The following is a 27915-nucleotide window of genomic DNA, read 5'->3' on the forward strand; positions in this document are numbered from 1 at the left end:
TCTTCATTAATCCAGTTGGTGTGAGTTTTTTTTACTCAAATAGATTTTTATTAAGAGCAACACAATAGGATACATATTTCAAGATTACACTCATTTTCAAATAAACCAACCCTGAAGTAATAAACCCACCCCGCCCCCACCTACCCCTCCCCTATTTAGACAGCTCACATTGTCAATTTTAACTTCACCTTTTCACAGAAATAGAGATTACATTATTCCATCTCCATTATTCCAGCACCCTACACACAGTTTCTAGAGGCAGTTACCACCAAATCAGCATCTCTATCCATACTCCAGTCATGGCGTCCACAATTTTTCATACAGCACCAATTTCCCCCTTTTCTTATAAACCCTCCTCTTCCAATTTAACGGCATGTTTCACGTATTTAAGGTATTCTCCTCTAGACGGCAGCTCTTCATTTATCCAACTTCTTGCTATCACCTTCCGAGCCATATACAGTAGTCTGGCAATTGCTATTTTTAGGGTATTATCAACTTTTACCTCCTCCACATATCCCAGCAAACATACTACAGCTTCCCTTGGAATCACACATCCATATGCCCCTTCCACTCAACTCAAGACTACTATCCAGAAAGAGGCCAATCTTGGACATGTCAACATCATAAGATATATACCTGCACCTTCATTCCTACACCGGGGACATTCAGAGTTAGGTCGTAGCCTAGCCTTAAATAAGACATCCGGGGATTTATAAGCTCTGTGTATTATATAAAGCTGAGACAGCCTATACAGCTCGCTCAAAGACAATTTTGGTATCCATTCCAGAGCAGATTCCCACGTTTCGTCCTCCAATTGACCCAACTCTTTCCCACTTGGCCTTTGTATTGATTGGAAATTTAAGTAGAAAGGTATGTAATAAATTCCTACATTGGGAGGAAATGACCCCTCTTTTAGTCCTATTCCCACACACATATTCCAACACAATATCCCCCTGGATACTAAGGTGGTCACCCCTCTTCTGATCTATATACGCATGCCTAATCTGTGCATATTGAAATCCCCCCCGAAGCTCTAAGTCCAAATTCTGATTGTAGCGGAGTAAAGGACTTCAGATCCTGCTGGTCCAGTATTTGAAAAACATACCGTATCCCTTTGGCCTGCCATTCCGACAAACACCCCAACGCCATAAACTCCGGTAAATTATACCATAACTGTGAAAACCTAGTCAAACAGATAACCCCACGAATTTGTTTGATCCTCCCCCATAATTTATGTATCAGAAATAGTGTAGCGTATGTTTTCCCAAGTGCCCCCAGGGAACCGTCCTCTAAACATTGCACCACAGGACATCTATCCAATTTCCCCATTATAAGCTGTATCACATTGGAGGTTGCCTCATGCGCCCAATCCCTTAGATGCTAGCACTGGGCTGCCTGAAAGTATTTTTCAGGGTTAGGCAAAGCCAAACCCCCATCCACTTTGGGATGCTAAAGCGTCTCCAGCCTAATACGAGGATACTGTTTCCACCACACCAAACATTGGTGTGATCTTTACACCAATCCCCCAAAGTAAAGGTGGTACAAGACTCTGGAGATAACGTGCTGTGTAAGAGGCCCAACTGACCCGAGTCAGTAAGTGATTATAACGAGCATGTCTTCCTTCCCATATACTACTCACCTCCGCCGTCATCCTGGCAAACACATCTGGAGCGATGTTGCCGCAAAGCACGTTTCGCCTCAAGTTGGGATTTTTTGCATCCTTCAAGTTGGCAATTCGACTTCGCACTCTGTTCTTATATTTAGCGTCTGTGTTTTTAAATTCTTGGAAAGCGGGTGCAGAGGAGTCAAGTAAAAATCAGTTATCCTAGGAACTACTGAGCCAGTTTGTATGGGGCCTGGCAAGGGCTAATCAGGCCTAAAGGGCAAGTAGTTTGCTCACCCGTGTATTTGGAAGACAAGTTACGCTTCGTTGTGGGGACGAAAACCATGGATGTCAAATAGTACAGTACATAAACATGAAGCCACCCAGAACGCCTGGTAATGCCAAGGAGCCTTTTCTGTTCGGGTGAAGGCACAAAGAAGCCTTGGGAAAGTACAGACACATGGCAAAGATCAACACACAATACAGGGAATTTATTACCTTCTTATACCAGTGTCCCATATACCATGAAGCTTAGTGGTGCAAGATGCACTTAATTTATTAAGTGCATGCTTCTTACTGGATTTTGAACATTTATAACCTCGTGTGCCAGAATATTAAATCATAGTTGGGATGTACATTACATAAAGTTTATGGCAATTATTGGATTAAATTATGCCAATTGTGTCAGGTTTCTCAGCCTCCCTTTTATAAAGTTTAGCAAGTGCAGTGGAAAAAACAGGATTTTTTGGGTTGCTTACCATAAAATCTGTTTCTCGGAGCCTTCATTGGGGGACACAGAGACCATGGGTGTATGCTGCTGCCACTAGGAGGCTGACACTATGCACAAAAAAAGGTTAGCTCCTCCTCCGCAGTGTACACCCCACCGACCGGCAGGAAGTTCCTCAGTTAGTGAGAAAGCAGTAGGAGAAGTAACAGAATAGATTGAAAGCAGAACAAACAACTCAACTGTAACAAACCGACAAACATAAGAACAGGAGTTGTAGAACATGGGAGGGTGCTGTGTCCCCCAATGAAGGCTCCGAGAAACAGATTTTACGGTAAGCAACCCAAAAAATCCTGTTTTCTCGTTCGCCTTATTGGGGGACACAGAGACCATGGGACGTCCCAAAGCAGTCCCTGGGGTGGGAAACAAACTTCCATCAGGCCAGTGGACTCGCCACCGCAGCCTGCAGAATCCTTCTACATAGGCTGGCGTCCGCCGAAGCGTAGGTGTGGACCCTGTAGAATTTCACAAAGGTGTGAACCGATGACCACGTTGCAGCATTGCAAAGCTGCAGCGCGGAAGCTCTGTGGCGCACCGCCCAGGAGGCACCCACCGTCCGGGTAGAGTGCGCTCTGATCCCTGGAGGGGCCACTCGATGCTTGACCCGGTATGCCTCCAAAATTGCCGATCTGATCCAGCGCGCAATAGTGGCCTTTGAGGCTGGGTGATGAACAGAGAGTCTGACTTCCGCAAGGAAGTCGTCCGGGCTAGATAGACTCTCAATGCCCTGACTAGGTCCAGCTTGTCCAAAGACCGCTCCCGAGGGTGAGCTGGGCTCGGGCAGAAGGATGGCAGAACAATGTCCTCATTGAGGTGAAACGAAGATACCACCTTCGGAAGAAAAGAGGGCGGAGGCCGCAGAACTACCTTGTCCTGATGAAGGACCAAAAAAGGAGAGCGGCAAGAAAGTACCGCTAATTCCGACACGCGCCGGATGGAGGTAATGGCCACTAGAAAGGCCACTTTCCAAGAAAGGAGGGAAAGGGAAACGTCCCTGAGAGGTTCAAAAGGAGGACCCTGCAGAACCTGAAGAACCAAATTAAGATCCCAAGGATCCACGGGAGCTCGGTACGGAGGAACCGTGTGAGCCACACCCTGGAGGAAGGTTTTGACCTGGGGCCGGGAGGCCAGCGTTTTCTGAAATAAAATGGACAGTGCCGAAACTTGACCCTTCAAGGAACTGAGAGCAAGCCCCGCATCCAGCCCTGCCTGAAGAAACGCCAGAATAGAAGGGAGCGAAAAAACCAAGGGCGCGATGTCATTGGCCTCACACCAGGAGAAATAGGCTTTCCAAGTACGGTAATAGATCTTCGAAGAAGGCGGCTTTCTGGCGCGGATCATGGTATGAATTACCCGATCAGAGAATCCTGCCCGTCTCAAAACCTCGGTCTCAACAGCCACGCCGTTAAATTGAGCGACCGAGAATTGGGGTGGCAAATCGGGCCTTGAGACAGCAGATCTGCCCGTCGGGAAGCTTCCAGGGGGCGTCCGCGAGAAGGTTGACAATGTCTGCGAATCAAGACCTTCTGGGCCAATTCGGGGCGATGAGGATGACTGGAATCCCCTCTGCTTTGATTTTCTTCAACAACTTGGGAAGAAGAGGCAGAGGGAACAGGTAGGGGAGCACGAACTGTGACCAAGGGACGGCCAGAGCGTCGGCGCCCACTGCCAGAGGGTCCCGAGACCTGGACACGAATTGTGGTACTTTCCTGTTGAGGCGAGATGCCATGAGGTCTACATCCGGGGTTCCCCACCGACGGCAGAGCAGATGAAACACCTCCGGATGTAGGGACCATTACCCTGCCGCGAGACCCTCGCGGCTGAGGAAATCGGCGGCCCAGTTGTCCACGCCGGGAATGTGAACCGCGGAAATCGTTGGAACAAAGGTCTCTGCCCATTGAAGAATTCTGGACACTTCCGCCAGGGCTGAGACACTCAGTGTCCCCCCTTGGCGGTTGATATACGCCACGGCTGTGGCATTGTCTGTCTGAATCCTGACAGGCAGGCCCTTGAGGCGCCTTTCCCAGTGGACGAGAGCTAGATGGATCGCCTCTATCTCTAGGACATTGATCTGCAGAGCTGATTCCTGAGTCGACCATCGACCCTGAACAGTGTGATTGCGGAACACTGCACCCCAGCCGATGAGGCTGGCGTCCGTAGTGACAATCTGCCAGTGAACGGGAAAAGACCGCCCCAAGAGAATGAGGGGAGACGTCAACCACCAGTTGAGAGACCGCCTGATCCGGCAGGAAAGGCGAACCGGACGATCCAGAGACAGAGCCGACCTGTTCCACCTGGACAAAATGGCCTGCTGGAGTGGCCTGGCGTGAAATTGGGCAAAGGGAACTGCCTCTATCGCCGCCACCATCTTCCCCAGGACCCTCATGGCTGACCTGAGGGATGGAAATCGTGTGATCTGTAATGATCGCACGCCCTGCTGCAGGGAAAGAATCTTGTCTTGTGGGAGAAATACCCTTGACCGACGAGTGTCGAACAGAAGGCCCAGAAACACAAGGCGTTGAGTAGGGACCAGACAGGACTTTTCCCGGTTGACGATCCACCCAAAACTGGACAGGGCGTTTAGAACGATCGCCACACTTAGGCGGGCCTGTTGAAAGGAGGGGGCCTTGATCAGGATATCGTCGAGGTACGGAAAAAGAACGAGACCTCTGATCCTCAAGAAGGCCATCAACGCCGCCATAATCTTCGTGAAGACTCTGGGAGCGGTGGCGAGCCCGAAAGGAAGCGCGACGAACTGGTAATGTTCGTGAAGAATCGCAAACCGCAGGAACTTCTGATGTCCGGGAAATATGGGCACATGTAGATAGGCATCTTGGATGTCTATGGAACCCATGAATTCCTGCTCCTCCATGGAAGCAATTACCGAGCGAACTGACTCCATCCGGAAGTGGCGAAGGCGAACTCTCTTGTTGAGTAACTTGAGATCCAAGATGGGTCGAACTGTCCAGTCCTTTTTCGGCACCACAAACAGGTTTGAATAAAACCCTGTGAAGCGTTCCGATTCGGGAACGGGCACAATCACCCCGGAACTGAGAAGAGAGGCGATGGCCGAACCGAACCCCGGGACCAAGGCCGGATCCCTCGGCGGACGGGATTGAAAGAAACGATCCCGTGGAAGAGAAATGAACTCTATTTTGTATCCTGTTGATACAACCTCTCTGACCCAAGCGTCCTCTACTGAGGCGAGCCAGACGTAGCTGAAGAAGAGAAGTCGACCTCCCAATTGGCAGGGACCCACGGGAGACCGATGGTAGTCATGCGGACGTAGACCGTCCAGATCTAGATCTGGACGGTCTTCCCTGGGAAGAGTGGGACCGCCAGGACGGAGTGGGCCTGAAGGAAACCTTTCTTTCCTGACGTGCCTGTGGCCTTTGCTGGTTGGAAGGGTTTTCCGCCGTATTGAAACGGCGGAAAGTCCGACAGGGACGAAACTGACGCCTTGGAGGAGGTCTGCGAGGCTTGGAGGGGAGAAGAGAACTCGTACCTCCAGTAGCGTCTTTAATAATCTGATCCAATTGTGATCCGAAGAGACGCACTCCCTGAAAAGGCAGATTGGTCAGAGACTTTTTAGAGGACAAGTCCGCCTGCCAGGCCTTGAGCCAAATTGTACGTCGGATTGCCACGATGTTACTTGACGCCTGAACTGCGCAAGATGCGGCATCCAAGGAGGCAGAAAGCAGATAATCCCCCGCATGGGAAATCTGATTGGCGAGATCGGCCAAATCCTCTGGTCGTGCCTTATCCAGAATGACCTGCCGAAGGTCATCTGCCCAAGTGGATATGGCCTTTGCTGCCCAAGAAGAAACAAAGACTGGACATACCGCTGCTGATGCCGCTTCGAAGGCAGATTTTGCTAGAGATTCTATGATCCTATCATTAGAATCTTTTAGCGACGCCACACCTGACAGCGGAAGGACCGTATTATTAGAAAGTCTGGACACGGGAGGGTCCACCGAGGGAGAAGCGGCCCAGTTGTCCGTGAGCTCTTTAGCAAACGGGTACAGCACGCCGAGACGCTTTCCTCTTTGAAAGCGTCTGGTCGGATCTTCTCTCTCCTTTGTAAAAATCTTTCCAAACTCAGAATGGAAGGGAAACACCCTGGATGGTGTTTCCGCCAGTCTGGACGAAACCTCCTAATCTGAGGATTTCGCAGGGGCGTCAGCGATGTCAAAGGTATGGTGAATCGCGGCAATGAGGTTTTGCACCGTAACCTTCATGTTCGCATCCTGGTCCGAATCCAGCTCTAAGACCCCTTCCGATTCCGAAAGCGCTTCGCCTGACTCGGGGGAGGAGGCCCGAGAGGGAGACTGCTGGGGACTATGGGGTGAGGTAGGACGAGGGGAGGACTCCGCCTGGAGGTCCTGCCTGGGCCTCTTGCGACTGCCGCTGGCTGGGTCAGATGGGACGTCCTGAGACGTGCTGGGTCCCGCCGAAGCTCCCAAGGGCAACTTGTCCAGAACGGCTACTAGGGACTGAGACACCTTGGTGAGGTCTGCCACTGACTGTGATTAAGAGGAGGCCCAACCCGGCATGGGGGGCTCACTCGCCCCTGGGGCTATGGATGGCTCCTGAGCGGCGTCGGGCTGGACGCAGAGCGGGTACGATCAGACTTAGCGTTGGACATAGTGAAAAGAGAGGCAGTGCCGGCCGGTTGGGGGACAGAAGGCAGAGAAGGGTGTCAGTCTGCAGGTGCAGAGCTACTCACGGTCCGGTGTCCCCAAGGGCGACGCTCTCTGATCTGGCTGCAGGATGAGGCCAGGCCAATCCGGCTGAAAAAAGGCCCAGCGACCGAAATCCGGCAGGGAATGAGGTCCGGCTGGCAGGCTGAGAAGATGGCGACCACCAGGGAAAGGGCGCGCTGCCAGAGGGAGAAGGGCGGAGCTCGCCGCAGAGATCCCCTTAGCACCGCCCGCTGTCCAATAGCAGGCTGGTGTGAGGCAAGGGGGCTGGGAAGGCCTAGGACGGGCGGGAGAGAAGCCCGCTTAGAAGAAAGGGGCAGGGGGCGTGGCCGCGACGCAGCGGTAGGCCCGATATGAAGCCGGAGCCTAAATTAATAGCGCCGGCCGCCTGTCAGCAGGGGGTCGGCGCGGAAGATGCGCCGCAACACCGGGCCGCAACCCCGGGGCGCGTCCCTGCTTCCCACAGCCCGACCCCTGTATACCCCTGCCGGGATGAAGAAGAAACGGGGGGGGGGCGCAGAACAAGGCCCGAAAGAAAAGGGGACTTCATGGATGCGGCGACCGTGGGGAGAAGCGGGCGCGCAGGCCCTACCGTGGTCCCCTGGCGACCGCCTTAGGATGAAAACGCCGGGGGACCGCTAGACCGCATACTCACCCAGGCCGGGGGCCACAATAAAGGTACCTGAGAATCCCACGCTGTCTGTCGTCTTTATGGAATCCACGCCTCGTTCAACCGTCAGGCTCTGGTAGGCGAGATGGTGGGAGGCGGGGGGCAAGGACCGTCCGTATAGCTGGCACGCACCTGTGCGAGGCTCCTGGTCCTGCCGCGGAGACCTATGAGGATACGGGGTGGCAGTACACGCCGTACTCAGTCTCTTTGTGGGAGTACGGATGTGACTGTTCACTCCGTATCCCTCCGAAACCTGTAAAGGAACGACGCACGACGAGGTAGATAGGGGTCTAATAAAAGACCCGTGTCCACCTCCTACTGACACTAAGCTAAACTGAGGAACTTCCTGCCGGTCGGTGGGGTGTACACTGCGGAGGAGGAGCTAACTTTTTTTGTGCATAGTGTCAGCCTCCTAGTGGCAGCAGCATACACCCATGGTCTCTGTGTCCCCCAATAAGGCGAACGAGAAAGCCGGATTACTTTTAATGAGTCCACGATAGCACCCACTTGGAGAGAGGGATCCGCCCATAGGAACAGGAAACCTACAGAGATAAAAGAGGGCGGTCCGCCTCTCCTCCTCAGTTGGATTTCAGAGTACCCGGAGGACCGCCAATTATTAGGCCATTATATTATTCCATATGATCATTCTATTTTTACAAGTAAGAAGGTGTATATACATTATGTTAACTTCTAGGGAGGGTTAGTGAATGGGTGCTGTCGTGGACTCATTAAAAGAGCATTACCGGTAAGTAATCCGGCTTTTTACCCTTCGCCACGACAGCACCCACTTGGAGACTTTCAGAGACCTTCACCTGGGAGGGACCACCGTGCCGAGGACCGCTCTACCAAAGGCTAGGTCAGATGAGCATGATAAATCAAGCCTATAGTGGTTATAAAAGGTAGAGGGTGTAGACCAAGTTGCAGCCTTACATATAGACTCGATTGCGACGTCTCCCCTTTCTGCCCAAGAGGAAGCCATAGCTCTGGCGGAATGCGCTCTGATACCCTCCGGAGGTTCTTCATTGCTCTCAGAGTATGCCAGACTGATCGCGTCTCTAATCCACCGAGACAAGGTACCCCTTTTTGACCTCATATCTCTTCTTTTGGCCCTGAAAGGAAATAGAGCCCTACTCTTCCTCCAGCTGCTAGACCTCTCAATGTATTGTAATACTGCTCTTCTAACGTCTAGTGTATGGAACTTTTCTTCCTCTGGAGTAGAAGGGTTACTAAAAAATGAAGGGAGATGGATCTCTTGTGACCTATGAAACTTCCCTGCTACTTTTGGTAAGTATGAGGGGTCTGGTTTTAATATTAGCTGATCCTGGAATGTCAACAGAAAAGGGGGTTCTATTGAAAGTGCTTGTATGTCGCTAACTCTTCTGGCTGAGGTTAGCGCAACTAGTAGTACTGTTTTGAGAGATAGCTGTTTAAGGGATATTGAATCTAATGGTTCAAAGGGAGGACTTGTTAGGGCCTCCAGTACAAGATTCAAGTCCCAAGGAGGAACTCTGGGTATGTGTACCGGTTCGCTTCGCTCACAGGCCGAGATGAATCTGGCTATCCATCTATTGCCTGCCACGTTGTAACTATAGAGGGCCCCTAGAGCCGACACCTGGACCTTTAGTGTGTTAACCGATAGTCCTAAATCTTTCCCTTTCTGTAGAAATTCTAGGATTGGTGTTATCGGAATTTCTCTAGAATCGGGGGCTGTGTGAATTTCCTCCATACCCTGGTGTAAATTTTTGTCGTAGCCAATATCCGACTCTGCAGAAGAGTATTGACTAATCCTTCCGAGAATCCCCTGGCTCTCAACATTTCCCTTTCAAGTTCCAGGCCGTCAAGTGGAGATTGTTCCACTTGAGGATGGAAGAATGGCCCCTGCGAGAGGAGCTTCGGGGTTGAAGGAAGCACCCAAGGGTCTGTCACTGACATTGCCTGCAGGCATGAAAACCAAGGCCTCCTGGGCCAGAATGGCGCTATTAAAATTATTCACGCTTTCTCTGCCTTGATCTTCCTGATCACCTGTGGTAGCAGTATGATTGGGGGAAATGCATATGCCAGTTTGAACTGCCATGGGGCTTGAATGGCATCCAGAATTTCCGGATTGTCTACCACGTTTAAAGAGGCGAACCTTCGCACCTGCCTGTTTACCCTGGTGGCGAAGAGATCTATTTGGGGAAGACCCCATAGTGACACGATGCGTGAGAATATCTGCTGGTTCAGGCACCACTCTCCTTGTCGTAGTGTATGGCGACTGAGATAATCTGCTTCCAAATTGTCTCTTCCCCTTATATGGAGGGCTGAGAGAGACAAAAAATGTTTTTCGGCTAAGGACAAGATCTTTCTTGCGGAAGACATTAAGGCGACTGATCGAGTCCCACCTTGTCTGTTCAGATATGCGACCACCGCAGTGTTGTCTGACAGGATCCTCACGTTTTCCCCTTGTAACTGCAGAAAGAAATAATTTAATGCATGACTAACCGCCTTTAGCTCTTTCAAGTTTGAGGAATCCTGATGCTCACTTATATCCCACAAGCCTTGGCCAAAGTTGTCTCCCATATGGGCTCCCCATCCTGTGGGGCTGGCGTCGGTAGTAATTATACGGGAAGGTGTTATCACCCATGGTACGCCTCCTGATAGATTATCTTCCTCTAGCCACCATGTAAGGGAGATTAGGACCGTTTGGGATAAAGTAATTTTGCTTGTCAAATTCCCTCGGTCATGGCTTCCTTCTACGAGAATTTGATGTTGTAGTTCCCACGTATGGAATTGGGCCCACTGAACTGCCGGGATGCAGGAAGTGAGGGACCCCAGGAGAGACAATGCATCTCTTAAAGATATATACGGCCTGTCTATTGCTAACTTGACCTTATTTTTAATTGTCTCAATTTTTACCTGTGGCAATAGGCATTTTTGTTTTATGGAGTCTAGCTGAAGACCCAGGAAGAACTGGACTGATTGTGGCTCGACTCTGGACTTCTTGAAATGTATTATCCAACCTAGAGCCTGCAGAGATAAGATTGCGTCAGCAACTCGTCCATTACATTGTTGAGTTGAGTTTCCTATTATTAAGAAGTCATCCAGATAGGGTATTATCAATGTGTCCTTCTGGCGTAAGAAGGCCATCACTTCCAGCATCACCTTTGTGAAAACTCGTGGTGCGATGGAAAGGTCGAATGGCATGGCTGTAAACTGGAGATGCTGTATGGTGCCATCGAGGAAGACCGCCACTCTGAGGTATTTCTGAAATCTGCAATGGATTGGGAGATAATAAGCATCTTTCAGATCCAAGCCTGCCATCATACAATTGGGGAAGAGGAGCTTAATCGTAGATCTGATGGATTCCATTTTAAATTTATGATTTATTATATATGAGTTTAGTTTTTTCAGGTTGATTATAGTCCTGAATGAGCCATCTGGTTTAGGTACCAAAAAGAGAGGGGAGTAAAACCCCCTTCCTTCCTGTCCCTCAGGCACATGGATCAATACTTTTTTTATTCAGGAGACTCAGAATCTCAGGCTCTAGGGCCCGATGTTGGATTGGCGAGCTGAGAGATGTTATGATAACTGAGCTATGGGGTACGTGGTGGAACTCTATTTTTAACCCCTCCCTAACAATGCTCAGAACCCAGGGGCTGGCCGTGATTTTCTCCCATTCTTGCAGAAAAATTTTTAATCTTCCCCCTACTGGAGGAATTGGCTCCTTAGTTTTTGTCTCTGCGGAAGGAGGATCCTCTAAACATGGCACCTTTGCCCTTTTCCTCCTTTGTAGCCCAGCGATTTTGATTTTCCGCTGGTCTTCATCTGCCAAATGGTCGTCTCCTAAACGCCCTCCTATAAAACGGGAGAGAGGGGTTAGGGAATCCTTTTTTCCTTTCCTTTGCCTTGGTAAGGATTTCATCTAAAGTTTTCCCCAAACAAGAACTCACCCTCACAAGGTATGGCACAAAGCTTCACCTTGGATTGGGCGTCACCTCTCCAGCTTTTAAGCCATAGGCTACGCCTGGTGTTATTAAGCAGGCCTGCTGTTCTGGCTGCCATACGTAAAGAATCCGCAGAAGCATCTGCTATGTACGCAGCCGCACCACGGATCAGTGGTATAGCAGCCCGTAGCTTGTCTCTGGAGATTTTTTGCTCTATTTGTTGGTCTAGCTGATCAATCCAGACCATCATAGAACGGGCTGAGCAAGTACTAGCTATTGCCGGTTTGAACATGCCCGTAGCTGCCTCCCATGCCCTTTTTAGCGAGGCATCAGCTTTTCGGTCAAGTGGATCTTTTAGAACCCCTGCGTCCTCCACTGGTAAGGCCGTTTGTTTTGAGGCGGAAGCGACCGCTGCGTCCACTTTCGGCACTTTAGACCATGTTGCTAACTCCTCGTCGCTGAAGGGGTACCTTCTTTTTGAGGCGGAGGGGAGATATCCTCTCTGGTCCTGCTTCTCCTATTCTTTCTTAACCAGAGCTTTAATAGCTGGTATAACAGGAAAAACTCTCCTTTTCCTATCTGTTAGCCCTGCAAACATAATTTCCTGTGTTGTTTGCGGCTCCTTTGTTTCTGTGCAGCCCATGGTATTCCTCACGGATTTAACCAAATTGTCCATGTTTTCTAAAGGAAAGCACGAACGCCCCTCCATATCTGAGGAAGATGATGATATAGATGCATCAGAACTATCGGAGGCTATTGCTTCGTCCTCAGAGTCTACGCTGACCGTGGTTGGTTTGCTAATCTCCGTACTTATAGGTGTGCTACTAGCTTTGGTTAGGGCCTGTAATTCATCCCTTATTATGGCCCTTATGTCCACGGCTGATGCTTGTTTTGCTGTTTCATTAATACATTTTTTGCACAGCCTTTTCGTGTAAGAGTCCGGTAGGGGACGTGTACAGAGGGCACATTCTTTATTTTTTGTTTTTTCCCTTCTCTTAGCCTAAGGCAGAGATGTAGCATAGGAGAGAGAGAGAAAGAGAGAGAGACATTTATCAGCTTTGTAGGCAGAGAGTCGTCCACTCACCCAGAGAAGCTGTAGGTACCGGCTCAGGAGGCTTCTTAGCGTGGCTTCTATCCGAGGAACCTCGGTGAGAGCGATCCTTGGCTGCCGCTGTATAATCTGCCTGGGGATGCGTGTCCTGTCTTGGTGAAGACATGTTTGCACGCAGTAATCATATCCCCAAAGCCTTATATGCTCCTTCAATACGCAGGTACCCTCCCCACCTCCAGGTGCGCCTGCTTATCCTGGGCGCTGCTAATTTGTCTGCGTCTGGCCTGGATACAGCCGCCGGCCGCTTTGACAATTAAACTGTTTCCCCTTTTTTTTTTTTTTTCACAGGAGGGGGAGGGGAGTGCCTCTTCATGTCCCTGCAGCCGCACGTGCGCTCTGCGCTGAGGAACCTCCGGTAACCTGGAAGTTCCTCCTTACCATTTCCTGCCTGTGCGTCTCTGGACGCTGAAGCTCTCCTGAACGCTGGAGGATACCGCTCCCCCTCCGGTTCGCGCTCCCACACAGACCGGGATGGATCATCCCCGGATCCCGGTGGTGTGTAAATCTGCAGGGGAACCCCGGTCGGCCTCACCCGGTACCAGCGTTTTCTGCTGCGGCCCCAGCCGAGGAGGGAGCCGATTCACAGCACTCCCCCGTCGCTGCATCCGGACCGGAACCCCTGCCGTTCCCGCAGAGACTGCACAGGCGGTTCCCTGGCCCAGGTAAGAGTCTGTAGGAGAATCCTGCAGTTCCGACAGGAACAGGAAACCAACTGAGGAGGAGAGGCGGACCGCCCTCTTTTATCTCTGTAGGTTTCCTGTTCCTATGGGCGGATCCCTCTGTCCAAGTGGGTGCTGTCGTGGCGAAGGGTAAAACAAGGAATTTTCCAAATATGTGACCGAATGCCTCCCGAAAACTGAAGTATAGCAATCAGCGCACACACAGGACAGGTGTGCGATACCTGCTATTGGCGCAGGAGAGATGGCAGATATATGTAGACATGCTCTCACCAGTCCCGCTTACCCACAGATACAGCAGTAACAGGAGCCGGATAACCTCTGTCACTTGTATTCGTCGAGTAAAGCAAGTTCACACTAGGTGTTTTTGCAGCTTTTTTCTGCAGCAAAACCTGATGTCTTGGGAGGAAAAAAGCTGTAGAAAAAAAAAAAAAAAAAAAAAAAGTGCACACTTGCGTTTTTTGCAGCAATTTTGGCATGTTAGATTTGTCTCTTGTGCACGCTGATAAAGTTTAGTGCTGAAAAAAAGGCCTATTCTATAGAATCAGGTTTTGGCACAAAAATGCAGCAAAACCTGATACCTACAATTTTGGCACTTTTTTCACCATTCATTGATTTCAAGGGGTGAAAAAAGCTGAAAAAAAGAAAAAAAAAAAAAAAAAAACACAAGGAAAGGAGTGACCCACTCCATTGTGCAAAAAACCATGCAACGCACAAAATCCTGACAACAATGAAACCAAGCTGTGTGCAAGATATTTCTGAAATATCAGGCTTTGCTGGTACTATAAAACGCAGCTGAAAATTTGCATTAAAAAAAAAAATTAAATGCTGAAAAAATGTTGCATTAACAAAGGAATAAAGGTTCTGAAATAAACAGGCTGTAAAGCAGGGGGATCCGCTACATCAAACTTATGGTGAATGTTTTTCCCAGCAATATGCGCTCCTGAAGGATGATGATGGAACTTGATATTTAGATTCAAGGATGATTTTTACTTTTAATTCAAAATAGAATACAACCGGTTTCGACTGCTAAGAGTCTTCCTCAGGTATAATGTCAAGAATATAAACGGATCTGTCTGAACACATTTTATAGCAGATCTCCCTGCATGTGGTTTTGGGTGGGGGCTGAAAGGTCTGTTTTTCAGACACACCCAGATACTCAGATATACAGGATTTTGCACTCTGAGGAATCAAACAAAACCCATATACCAAATAAATATTACACAAAAAGTTTCACACAAAGAAAAAATTAGGATAAATGAAACTGATGCTTTCAAACTGGGTATCTATCGATGTGGTTCCCGAAAATGTTGTACCTGTGAAATTATCAGTCATATGGCTCAATGCATTGCGTCGTACAGTACGGGTGAAACCATAGCAATCACGCAAAAATTAACGTGTGATAGTGATTTTGTTATATATGTTATCACCTGTGCCTGTGGGCTGCAATATGTGGGTCGGACCACTCAGTCCTTACGATCCCGTATGAATGGCCACAGACACAATACTAAAAATGGTTTTTTAAAGCAGAGTTTATCCCGGCACTTATCTTTGAAGCATAATAAAACATTCAATATTTCTGTGACTCCGCTGGAGCAAATACCTGAGAATTGTACTAATAGGATACAAAAGCTAAACCGGAAAGAATCATATTGGATCTTCCGTCTGGGTACATTATACCCGGATGGATTAAATGATGTTATAGAGGGCATATGATATTTAAATTACGAAGAGTTTTAAGGAAGAGTTTTAAATTTTGCTATAATATACATGTTTGTAGGATTTTATATTTTTGTATCAAATCACACTTCAGTATGTTTAATAACATTTTAAAGAAATTTTACACATTTATAGTTTTTAGAAAAAGGGAAAAAAAAAAAATTGTGTGAAAAGTTTGGAATATTTTTATATATATACTTTTTAATTGTTTTTTTATGTGAAAATTTTTTTGTGTGTGAAACTTTTTGTGTAACATTTATTTGGTATATGGGTTTTGTTTGATTCCTCAGAGTGCAAAATCCTATATATCTGAGTATCTGGGTGTGTCTGAAAAACAGACCTTTCAGCCCCCACCCAAAACCACATGCAGGGAGATCTGCTATAAAATGTGTTCAGACAGATCCGTTTATATTCTTGACATTATACCGGAGGAAGACTCTTATACCTGAGGAAGACTCTTAGCAGGCGAAACCGGTTGTATTCTATTTTGAATTAAAAATAAAAATCATCCTTGAATCTAAATATCAAGTTCCATCATCATCCTTCAGGAGCGCATATTGCTGGGAAAAACATTCACCAAGTGTTACTACCTATGAAAGCACTGTCCAGTGCTTTCATTAGTTCCCAGATCTTTGCAGCAAACTGAATGGAAAGAGGAATGGAGTGATCCAGGGATTGGATCTACATGCAGTATCTCAAGACACCAAATTGGTGAGTGTATTCACACGGAGTATATACCTTTGATAATTAACTACTACACTTAGAAGCTTGCGCTTCCCATTTTTCTCCCTATAATCCCCTATTGTTTCATGTACATCAAACTTATGTCAGAGAAATAATAAAATCTCCATCCTAACACTGCACTAATATTCCCAATTACTGCAATGACACAAAGGATATCTTCTTCAATCTGAGCACCGAGCTCTTCATCATCAGCTCCAATAGTAATGTAGTCATCTGTGAAAGAGAATCACAGTCAAAACCATCTGAACAATGTGCATGGCGAAGTACATACACAATATACTCTGTACTCACCCCCTGTTTTGAGAGCAGTAGAAAGTAACTCTCTACATTTGATTCTGACTGTGTCCGAGGTGCTGGGAGCTCGGGGAAAAGATGTAATGAAGGTTTCAGATGGGGCTGCGCAATCTTCTTTCCGTCCACTGGAGCTACTACTGGAACTGCTGCTGGGGATAGTAGTAACGTAAAAGCGTCACCTGCCATATGTCTACTACTAGTACTTTGGAGCAGTTTATGAGTCTATTGAAAAATGTTACTAGGTATTTCTACATAAAAATGTCCTGGCATTTACCATGCCACTCACTTTCTTCAGGAAACGCTCACATAAGGTATTTGGGATATCGGTGAGGCCTCAAAACACCCTCGATTCAGAAGTGAATGTGGTGGCCAATCACTGTAAAAGACTCCTGTGTATCTGCCCCATAATGGGGAGCCAGTGCTACAATCCTGATCCAGGTCCCCTACAGCGAACAAACGGAGCTGCGCGCTTCCATGTTCCCTATGGCAAACGGAGCTGCGCGCTTCCAGGTCTGTTCACCGAGTAAGGGCTGCTCCCATGTACTGCACATCAGCTCAAATGAAAGGGAGTTGACAATATACTAAATCTTATGCAACTCCTCACAAAATTTAAGTTATCCAGAAGGAGGAAGAAAGATGTGAGAGAACAAGTACCTTTATAAAATTAATTTTACTGGCTGGAAAAGTCTGAAGACACCCAGTCAATAACTAAAGTTTTGCCTAAAAAATCCCTTTAAAATGGAACCTGTCAGCTGGATTGTGCACAGTAACCTACACACAGTGTCAGGTTGGCGCTGTTATACTGATTACAATGATACCTTGGTTGATGAAATCCGTCTTGTGGTTGTTCTTTAATCTTTATTTCCAGTTTTTAGCTAATGACATGGTAGGTTACTGTGCACAATCCTGCTGACAGGTTTCCTTTAACCCCTCCACGACATATGGCGTATATAGAGGTCGTGTCTCCCCCTTTAATGCGTGCTCTGGGGCTACGTGCATCTCTTTTCCAGTACATGACAATTGATTTTATCAGCAAAAATTTATCAGCATTTTAAGGCTATGTGCCCACGTAGCGTTTTAAAACGCTCACTAAAAACCGGACTCCTTCCCAGAAATCGCTCGTTTTTTTCCGCGCGATTTCGCCGCGATTATGATCGCGATTTTGCTGCGATTTTCACATGCGATATTCAAGCACTTTCCAAGCGATTTGAAGCATGGCTTGGAAAGTGATTGACAGGTTGGTCACACTCGTCAAACATAGTGTTTGACAAGTGTGACCAGGTTTTTACTATTGAGGCCGCCTATGAGGCATCAATAGTAAAAGATAGAATGTTAAAATGCTAAAAAAAAAAAAAAAATTGGGGTATATTTACCTTCCAGCGTCCTGCGCTGCCATCCCGGGCCACAGCGTTCCCAGTAATGCCTTGCGAGACCTGTGATGACGTAGTCTCGCGTTGCTATAGCGATCTCGCGAGACCGCTAGAGTCACGCGAGACTACGTCATTGCCGCAAGGCATTACTGGGAAGGCTTAGGCCGGGAATGCAGCGCGGGACACCGGAAGGTAAATATACCCCGATTTTTTATTTTTTATTCTTTTTTTTTTTTTTTACAGGGGTATGGTACCCAGGGCCTGGAGGACAGTCTCCTCTCCTCCACACCGTGGGTACCAACCGCACATGAGACGCTTAACTTCCCACATGGTGGGCATAGCCACATGCGGGAAGTCAGCGATTCTCATGCATTCCTATGGGTGCAGAATCGCGGCAATTCTTTGCGATTCCGCACAAAAGAATGAGCATGCTGCGATTTTTTTCCGCAATGCGATTCCGCCGCGGAAAAAAGCGCAGCATTAGCACAGCATGTGCGGAATGCCATAGGAATGCATGGGGGGCGTTCTGTACACGATTTTTAAACGTTTTCGCACCGAAAATCGCAGCAAAAACGCTTAAAAATCGCTACGTGGGCACACAGCCTAAAGCAATTGTCGAATTGCACTTCTTTGGCAATTTCACTGCAGTTGGAGTTTTTTCCGGTTTTCCAGTACATACAACTCACCGGCAATAAACAAGAGCTCACATGGCCATAATGACGGAAAAATAAAAAGTTATGGCTCTGGAAAAAAGGGAAGCAAAAAATAAAAACGAAAAACAGCCCAGGGGTGAAGGGGTTAATGCTAATCTTGGACATAACTCTGCATAAGAACACTGGGAGAATACCTCTCTTCCTTCGCTTCAGGACTATTTTGGGCAGGAGGGGGCTGCTCTTTTTTCTTTTCCTCCGTTTCTTTTTCAGACGATGGGCCATCTAGATAAAGAGGAAAAAAAACAGTTATTTAAAAGTCTTTTCTGTTTTACCTATGTGAGGGCAATAAAGAGAAATATTGAAGCGTTGAAGTGCTCGAGCAGCGCGAAACGGCCGTTGTCAGCCTTTCTAGCACTCCTTATGTCACTCCCCCGACTTGACATGTTCATGATATGTCAATAAATCAGTGAAACTTCCATCTCGATGAGTGCGACCTCTTCTCTTTACATGAAAGAGAAATAAGCAAACATGTCACCATAAACCAAGATGAAATGCCCACAATATCAATATTGAGTGCATAACGATCTAAGCAAAAGGAACAAAGACGACATGATGCAAATAGAAAAATCATCGTTATTAGTCCATTCATGAAAAACAGCCATAGGACCATTTAACCCCTTAACGACCAGAGGTATTTTTGGTTTTGCATGTTCATTTTCTGTTCCCCTTCTTCCCTGAGCCACAACTTTTATTTTTTAGTCAAAATGGACATGTAAGGGCTTGTTATCATGTACTCGAAAACAGGAAAAAAAATTCCAAGTGCGGTGAAATTTCAAAAAAAAAAAAAAAAAAAAAAAAATTAAAAAAAATGCAATCCCACACTTATTTTTTGCTTTTCTTGTTTACTATGTTCACTAGATGCTGAAACTGACCTGCTATTAGGATTCTCCAGGTCATTACAGGTTAATAGATACCAAACATGTCTAGGTTCTTTTTTATCTAAGTGCTGAAAGAGAAAAAAAATTGCGCCATTTTCCGATACCTGTAGCGTCTCCACTTTTCGTGATCTTGGATCGGATGAGGGCTTATTTTTTTGCGCTGAGCTGACATTTTTATTGATCCCATTTTGGTGCAGATACGAACTTTTAATTGACAGTTATTGCATTTTAATGCAATGTCAAAAAATGTAACTGGCATTTTGACTTTTTCTCGCTACGCCATTAATCGATCAAGTTAATCCTTTTCTTATTGACAAATCGGGCGATTCTGAAAGCGGCGATACCAAATGTGTATGTTTGTTTTTTTTAATTGTTTTATTTTGAATGGCACAAAGGGGGGAGGGGGTGATTTGAACTTTCATATTTTTAAAAACTTTTTTTTTTTTTTTTTTTTTTTTTAACATTTGGCATGCTTTAATAATCTCCATGGGAGACAGGAAGCTGCCATAACTCGATCAGCACTGCTATATACAGGCGATGATGAGGTCACCTGTGTATAGTAGAATTACTCACTTTCTATGACCGTTGACCACTGGGCGGGGCTCACAGCAATCCAGCAGTGACAATAAGAGGTCTACACTAGACCTGTGGTTGTGATGCCGAACTATCGGTGACCCGCAATCATGTGACAGGGTCACCGGTGGGCGGGTTATCCGACATGATTGCCAGAAGCACGTTAAATGCTGCTGTAGGCGTTTGACAGCGGCATTTAATGGGTTAATAGCCACAGGTGGATCACGAATCTACCTGCGGCTGTTTCGGGCACATGTCTGCATGTTCAAAACAGCTGACATGTGCCAGGAAAGATGTGGGCTCGTAGCAGGAGCCCACATCAAATTGAGGGTGGGTGTCCGACATCATCGTACTATTACACCGGATGTTGGAAAGGAGATAACAGACAGCATCTAAACAAATAGGTCCTATGCGTTTATAAAAACCTTAGTGGGGTCCCCTGCTCCGGATGCCCGTTCAGGCAGAACGCAGTGGTCCTGTACAAACAGCTCTCATTGTGTCAGACTCTCGCTGCCCTTGTATGAGTGACTGCCAAATACTTTGATCACATTTTCCTGGCAGATGTCTGGACTCAGTTGCCCCTTGACTCAAATCAGCTGCTTGAAGGGAGCAGGGCCCAGGACGATGAGCAGAATCCTGGCAGCTGCTTTTATCCCTCTTATCTGTTTATCTATAATGAGACAACCAGATAAAAACTCTGCCAATGTACTGACTTAGCAAGCTTTTACACTGGACGATTAGCGGAAACGAGTGGTCCCAAGAACGCTCATTTAGGGATAAGCAACCTCTCTGAACTGGCTGCCAATCACACGATGAACGCGAAAAACGCTCCTTTATATTAGGAAAAATTAGTTTTAAGCCTGATTAAAAATCATCACTCTCAGTAGCACATCATCCTGTGTAAGCAGGACACGAGCTTCCTAGAACAATGATTGTTCTATGTGCATCAGAAGTTTGGTCGGCCTGAGCACACAGCCTACTAAACATGTAGATTATCTGCGGACATTTATTGTCCACAGGTTGGCAAGGGAAAACCACTCTTGCGTAAAGAGAAATCTATGACTTCATGGGCATTTTTGATGTTTGTCAACACCTAACTGCTACCGACCTGGCACAAATGGTTAATAAACACCACACGGTAGGCCAGATACTATTGGGGATAAATACACATTGATAAATGTGGGCCACATGGCAGGTCATTACTGGACAAGCCTGAATTTGTGTTATCCAAACTAAAGACCCCATTCCTTATTGTGGCTGTATGCCCGCACAATAAATGCCTCAGAAATACATTAGGACATAAGCTAGAGAGACAAACAGGACTCTGTTACCGAGCAGTTTTTTCCAGGACTTGATGAGCGATTTGGCTAGTGAGGTCACGTCATCATCGGAGCTTTGTTTTCGGATAGCGTTTACAGACATTCCTATTCGGGTAGACTATTGGGAGATAAAATGGGAAAAGGCTTTGTAAATACTTTGATTACATGTAAGAGTTAATATCGCTAAAAATAAGCATCAAGATTTACAAAACACAGTCCTGCCTCACTACTGAGCATGTACATAAAGTGCAGCACAGATTCATCTCACCTATAACCCCACAGCCCTGCCTCACTACTGAGCATGTACATAACCACCTTAGGTTGTTAAGAGGAACCACCTTATGATTAATTCCGGGAAGACCAAGGAATTGGTGGTGGACTTTCGCAAGGGAAAAAAATCCACCAGTAGTGGTGAACATTCAGGGAAATTACATTGAGATAGTCGACACCTATAAGTACCTTGGTGTGATCCTCAATAATAAGCTTGACTGGGCCATCACTTGGATGCACTGTACAGGAAGGGCCACAGTAGGCTTTATCTGCTCAGAAGGCTGAGAGCCTTCGGAGTTAGGGGGGCACTCCTTGCATCCTCTTCTTCAACTCTGTTGTGGCATCAGTCATCTTCTTTGGTGTGGTGTGCTGGGGTAGTGGTATATCAACCAGGGACAGGAATAAGCTGGACAAACTGATTAGAAGGGCCAGCTCTGTCCTGGGATGCCCCCTTGATCCAGTTCAGGAAGTAGGCGACAGGAGGATACTGGCCAAGGTGAGCTACATGGTGCAGAATGATTCCCATCCCATGCATGAGACCGTGACAAAGATGTGCAGTACTGTCAGTGACCGGCAACTTCATCCTAAATGTGAAAGGGAGCGCTATCGAAAGTCCTTCCTTCCTGCTGCAGTTAGGCTGTATAACCAGCACTGTCCAAAACGGAGAACGACCCAAACAGTGAACTGATAGATCCAAAGTTGTGATAGTCCTGTTATATCTTTTCGTTTCGTATATGTACCTACCTACTGTCAATGTAATACCTTTATGCATCTGTACTTGATCCTGCCTTGCTGCTGTAATGCTCTGAATTTCCCCATGGTGGGACGATTAAAGGGTTATCTTATCTTATAACGTGCAGCACAGATTCATCTCACCTACGACTTCACAGCCCTGCCTCACTACTGAGCATGTACATAACGTGCAGCACAGATTCATCTCACCTACGACTCCACAGCCCTGCCTCACTACTGAGCATGTACATAGCGTGTAGCACAGATTCATCTCACCTACAACCCCACAGCCCTGCCTCACTACTGAGCATGTACATAACGTGCAGCACAGATTCATCTCACCTACGACTCCACAGCCCTGCCTCACTACTGAGCATGTACATAACGTGCAGCACAGATTCATCTCACCTACGACTCCACAGCCCTGCCTCACTACTGAGCATGTACATAGCGTGTAGCACAGATTCATCTCACCTACAACCCCACAGCCCTGCCTCACTACTGAGCATGTACACAACGTGCAGCACAGATTCATCTCACCTACAACTCCACAGCCCTGCCTCACTACTGAGCATGTACATAAAGTGCAGCACAGATTCATCTCACCTACAACCCCACAGCCCTGCCTCACTACTGAGCATGTACATAACGTGCAGCACAGATTCATCTCACCTACGACCCCACAGCCCTGCCTCACTACTGAGCATGTGCATAAAGTGCAGCACAGATTCATCTCATCTATGACTCCACAGCACTGGTCAACACTGAGCATGTGCATAATGTGCAGCACAGATTCATCTCATCTATGACCCCACAGCCCTGCCTCACTACTGAGCATGTACACAACGTGCAGCACAGATTCATGTCACCTACGACTCCACAGCCTGGCCTCACTACTGAGCATGTACATAACGTGCAGCACAGATTCATCTCACCTATAATTCCACAGCCCTGCCTCACTACTGAGCATGTACATAAAGAGCAGCACAGATTCATCTCAGCTACGACTCCACAGCCCTGCCTCACTACTGAGCATGTACATAACGTGCAGCACAGATTCATCTCACCTACAACTCCACAGCACTGGTCACTACTGAGCATGTACATAAAGAGCAGCACAGATTCATCTCAGCTACGACTCCACAGCCCTGCCTCACTACTGAGCATGTACATAACGTGCAGCACAGATTCATCTCACCTACGGCTCCACAGCACTGGTCACTACTGAGCATGTGCATAAAGTGCAGCACAGATTCATCTCACCTACAACCCCACAGCCCTGCCTCACTACTGAGCATGTAGATAAAGTGCAGCACAGATTCATCTTGACTAAAAGCAGAGATCCTTGGATCAGGAACAGAACACACATTTATAGGACACTTCATAACTTTCCCAAATTCTTATAAAAACCTTTCCAGCACATCCTGCATTATACTACTGTACCCAATTTATTATATATTTTAGGAGTCGGTCCATTTTATACCAACTCTACCAAAATGAACACTAGTACCAGCACCATCAAGTGGTCTGCGCTACAGTCACAAGGTATGGCAGCTAACACTAGAATTTTCTCTTGAGAAAGCTGTGAATAACAGATTTACCTAGATCAGGGGTGGGGAACCTAAGGCCTACGTTTACTGCCCTCAACCTTTTATCCGGCCACCGGGCGGATTCCTGGGGACTGCAGTGTTTGGGTCGGCAGCTGTTTGAGTGGTTAGCACTGCAGCGCTGGAGTCCTGGGTTCAAATCCCACAAAGGACAACATCTGCAAGGAGTTTGTATGTTCTCCCCGTGTTTGCGTGGGTTTCCTCTGGGTTCTCCAGGTTTTCTCCCACACTCCAAAGACATACTGATAGGGAATTTTGATTGTGAGCCCCATTGGGGACAGCGATGATAATGTCTATAAGGCGCTGCGGAATAAGATATATTAGCAATGTATAATAAGATAAATATTTTGGCAACTGCCAGACATTGTATCCTCTTGATGTGTGAGCATGCAGTGCTTACTACTGAACACGGAGGCGAGTGCAATGAAAGATCACGTCCTAACACCACTGCCAGGATCAAGACGTACTTTGTGGAAGGAGATCGAGCATGATTTGTACGGTCCCCGAAGGATGGTATTAATATCCAAATGGCTCTTCAAAGGGGAAAAAAATAATAAAGGATTCCCCACTCCTGACCTAGGTGATGGATGGGGCAGTATGTGTTATGGGCCACTGAGTATCCCAATTACATAGTCAATTCTCACAATTTGGGGGGTCAGTGTAACCCTCCAGTGAGAGATCAGACGGACACTGTAGTACATTAGTGCCGATGTTTAAGCAACCTGCAGAAATGTGGCCACCAGCAGGTGTAGCAGCCCCCCAGCATTTACAGCAGGGCTCCTGACGAACAACGACACAGACAGAGCTGGAGCTGTCTAGTAGAGGAGATCCAGGCCGGGGACTGAAGAGAGGTACACAAGTCTTTTTCTTTTCTTATTTTATAACACTAGCTTGTGGGGTAAAAAAAAAAAAAAAAAATAGATTTTTTAAAAATGCCAAAAATGATGGGGGCGCTTCAGTGTCAGCAGCATTGATGCAATGTAACTTACAGAATAAAGATCACTGTTGTACAAAGGACAGACGACAACTTGTTGTTCGATGGAGGGGGTCTCCAGTCTGAATAGGGCTATGGCCGTGACATTGTGTACGGGAATGCTGAAGAAAAGGAATGTATTCCCAATAATCAGCAAGCTATTGTCTATGCATTAGATACACCATAGCTCGTTACATTGGAAAAAAGCATTTAGCCACAGCTTTACGAAAAGAGAAAGCGCAGAAGAAGGAATGCACAAATGTCTAATACGTAGTCGAGTCGCATATTACAGGAGAGCGGCTTGGAGCTGTACTACAGACCACCTACATGCGGAAAAAGAACGTCAGTATTTTGCTCTGCCATTATCGTATGCAGACGTTAACATGACGGAAGCTGCCGAGTACAGCCTCTGCCTGCTTCACAGCGGACACCAGGCCCTCCGCTAAAGATTCCGTGGGCTGCCACCTGTTTTTATGTTTCACAGAGAAACTGAGTGAGAACCTCCAGCTGCATACCCCTCCTACCCAGCCACTGTCTGATGGAAAGATTAATTCTTTACATTTTGAAATAATGGGAGAATTCAATGAAGCCACGTACCTCCATTATCACAGATTAAAAAATTCTCTATACTCATGTAATGTGAGCAAGATAAAATGCTTTGTGCAATCAGTAACCTCTACACTCGCCACTTATATACACACACGTACACGACATTTTGAGACAGGCCAGAGCCTCGGGGCACTTTCACTATGTGATGGACTCCGACAATATGGTTGCTGCCGGGGGCGGTGCATGCGCACATGGTGATCTCGAGAGATGAGATTTCAGCAGTTGCTGTGCCCATGCTGCGGACTATCCCGCTGTGGAATCGCATAGCGGTAAAATTCGCAGCATGTCCATTCCGTCACCATAGAATTGCATTGAAATGCTCACTTTACGCATGTGGCTATGCCCACCATGCGTAAAGTGAGTCACTTCATATGCGGATGGTACCCAGGGTCTGGAGGAGAGGAGACTGTAAAAAAATAGAATTAAAACCATAGGGATATACTCACATCCTGGCGGCCCCCGATCTCATCAGCGCTGGCGGCAACTTCCGTTCCCAGGGATGCAGTGCGCGAATGACCTCTGATGACGTAGCAGGGTCGCGTGACCGCTACGTCATCAGAAGTCATTCGCGCAATGCATCCCTGGGAATGGAAGTTGCCGCCAGCGCCGAAGAGGAGATCGGGGGCCGCCAGGAGGTGAGTATATCCCTATTTTTTTTTTTTTTTAATTATTTTGAACATTCTGTTGCTATTGATGCTGCATAGGCAGCATCAATAGTAAAAAGTTGGTCACACCTGTCAAGCAACCTGTCACTTTTCCAAGTGATGCTTCAAATCGCTTGGAAAAGCACTAGAATTCTGCAAGCTAAAAACACTTGCAATACGCTTGTATTTTGCGGGGAAACGCATACGAATTCCACATGTGTTTTTACCCGCGGCGGGGGGTTGCTGCGTTTCTGCAACGTGGGCACATAGCCTAAATCTTGTGCCAATGTTCATCTTAGTGACGAGTAATAAGGAAGCAGGAAGCCCCAAAAGCATGGCCCATTACTGATTAGAGGAAAGATACACTGAAAAGCAAAACACATGGCAAAAAAAAAAAAAAAAACAGGGAAAGGCTTTTAGGAAGAGCCTGTATATGTGCCAACACCACTGTGTGGCGCTCACAGCAAGCCGACAAAACCATAGAAGTTTCCAGGAATCCTCTGGTCATCATACCAACCCACCGGTGACCTGCGATCACATGACGGAGGTCATGGTGGGCAGATTTCCAGCACGATTGCTGGAAGCTTATGTTAAATGCCGCTGTCAGCGTTATTTAACGGGTTAGTAGGCACAGGTGGATTGCAATTCCACTCGCGGCTGTTTCGGGCACTTGTCAGGTGTTCAAAACAGCTGACATGTTAGGCCTCTTTCACACTTCAGTTTTTTGCATCAGTCAAAATCCGCCAAAAGGACGGATGGCGGATCCGTTATAGTACTGATGACAACGGATGCCACCCGTCCGTTTTTTTGACGGATCCTCCGCAAAATGAAGAATTTTAAAGGGGGAGAGGGAGAGGGAGAGGGAGAGGGAGAGGGAGAGGGACTGAAGGATCCGCCAAGCTCCGTTTTGAAATCTTTGAGGATGGTGACGGACAACAACTTTTGGCGGATCCTCAAAAAAAACACGGATGCAACGGACAGCAATCCGTCATTAATGGAAGTCAATGGGGAAAAAAAACGGATCCTCAAAAGAAAATTGAGGATCCGTTTTTTTTCAAAACCTGGCGGATTGTGACTGATTGTAAAAAACTGAAGTGTGAAAGAGGCCTTAGGGAAAGACATTGGCTCACCGCCGGAAGCCACATCAAAGTGAGGGAGTCTGAAATCAGCATAAATGTACGCCCGATGTCGGAAAGGGGTTAATCCATCTTATTGATCTGTGTATGTTTTTGTAGGATCTTGTCCAGACGCTTACCTGAAGAAGCTCCAAAGTCATTGGAAGGTTTTTAAGTTCTTTGAGTAAATCTAAAGCCCCCACCTATAGAAAAGAGAACAGAAAAAAAAAGTGATTAACATTCCCAGGGAAACCACCTTCAAGACATTCTCACACTTGAGTACTTTTCTTACACGCCAAATGTTAAAAAGGGACGCACTTTCCAAAGCAGCATAAATTATTGCAAAAAATCATGGTAATGTGTAAGTGTGCTTTCAGACATGTCATGGTGAGGACACCCCCGCCACTCTGAGGGGGCAGGACTGGATTGCTGTGGCGATTCTGCAGTTGGCGCGTGTCCTCCCTACAGAGGCAGGGCCAGGCCCATGGTCAGGGTGGCACCCGTCCTCCTCCACAGAGGCAGGGCCCATGGTCAGGAGGGTGCCCGTCCACCCCACGGAGTCAGACTCCGGGCTCATGGTCAAAAGGGTGTCCGCCCCCATGGTCAGGAGAGTCTATAAGAACGTTCAGTGCATTCGATCTAACATGACTTAATAGAAGCCATATTTTCTCGTCTGCATTTCCTGTCCTGACAGTGTCTTCGGACCCAAAAGAATAGTAATTATGGGCACCCCATAAGCCTCTTAAAGGGAATCTGTTAATAGGTTTTTGCTACCACATCTGAGAGCAGCATAATTTTGCCAAGAGAGACCTTTATTCCAGGGATTTATCACTTACAGTGTTGAGCGAACGTGCTCGGATAAGGCGTTATCCCGGCATGCTTCAGGT

General features: G+C 47.1%; 1 protein-coding gene across 2 annotated transcripts in view; it reads right to left on the minus strand.

Annotated features, from left to right (window-relative positions):
• TCEA1 (transcription elongation factor A1) overlaps positions 1-27915 on the minus strand; it is a 54563-nt gene that overhangs the window by 20108 nt on the left and 6540 nt on the right. Inside the window, exons 2-7 of one of the 2 annotated variants that reach the window (XM_073583818.1) lie at positions 27169-27231; positions 21091-21196; positions 18443-18530; positions 16223-16371; positions 16088-16144; positions 1640-1794 (exon numbers count right to left, since the gene is read on the minus strand). In XM_073583818.1, coding sequence (XP_073439919.1) covers positions 1640-1794; positions 16088-16144; positions 16223-16371; positions 18443-18530; positions 21091-21196; positions 27169-27231 — 618 coding nt within the window. Of the gene's footprint in view, positions 1-1639; positions 1795-16087; positions 16145-16222; positions 16375-18442; positions 18531-21090; positions 21197-27168; positions 27232-27915 lie in introns of both variants that reach the window. The other variant, XM_073583817.1, reaches the window with a different exon arrangement.

This window comes from Dendrobates tinctorius, unplaced genomic scaffold (assembly GCF_039654945.1).
Source record: "Dendrobates tinctorius isolate UK_male_01 unplaced genomic scaffold, ASM3965494v1 ptg000081l, whole genome shotgun sequence".
NCBI classification, from domain to species: Eukaryota; Metazoa; Chordata; class Amphibia; order Anura; family Dendrobatidae; genus Dendrobates; species Dendrobates tinctorius.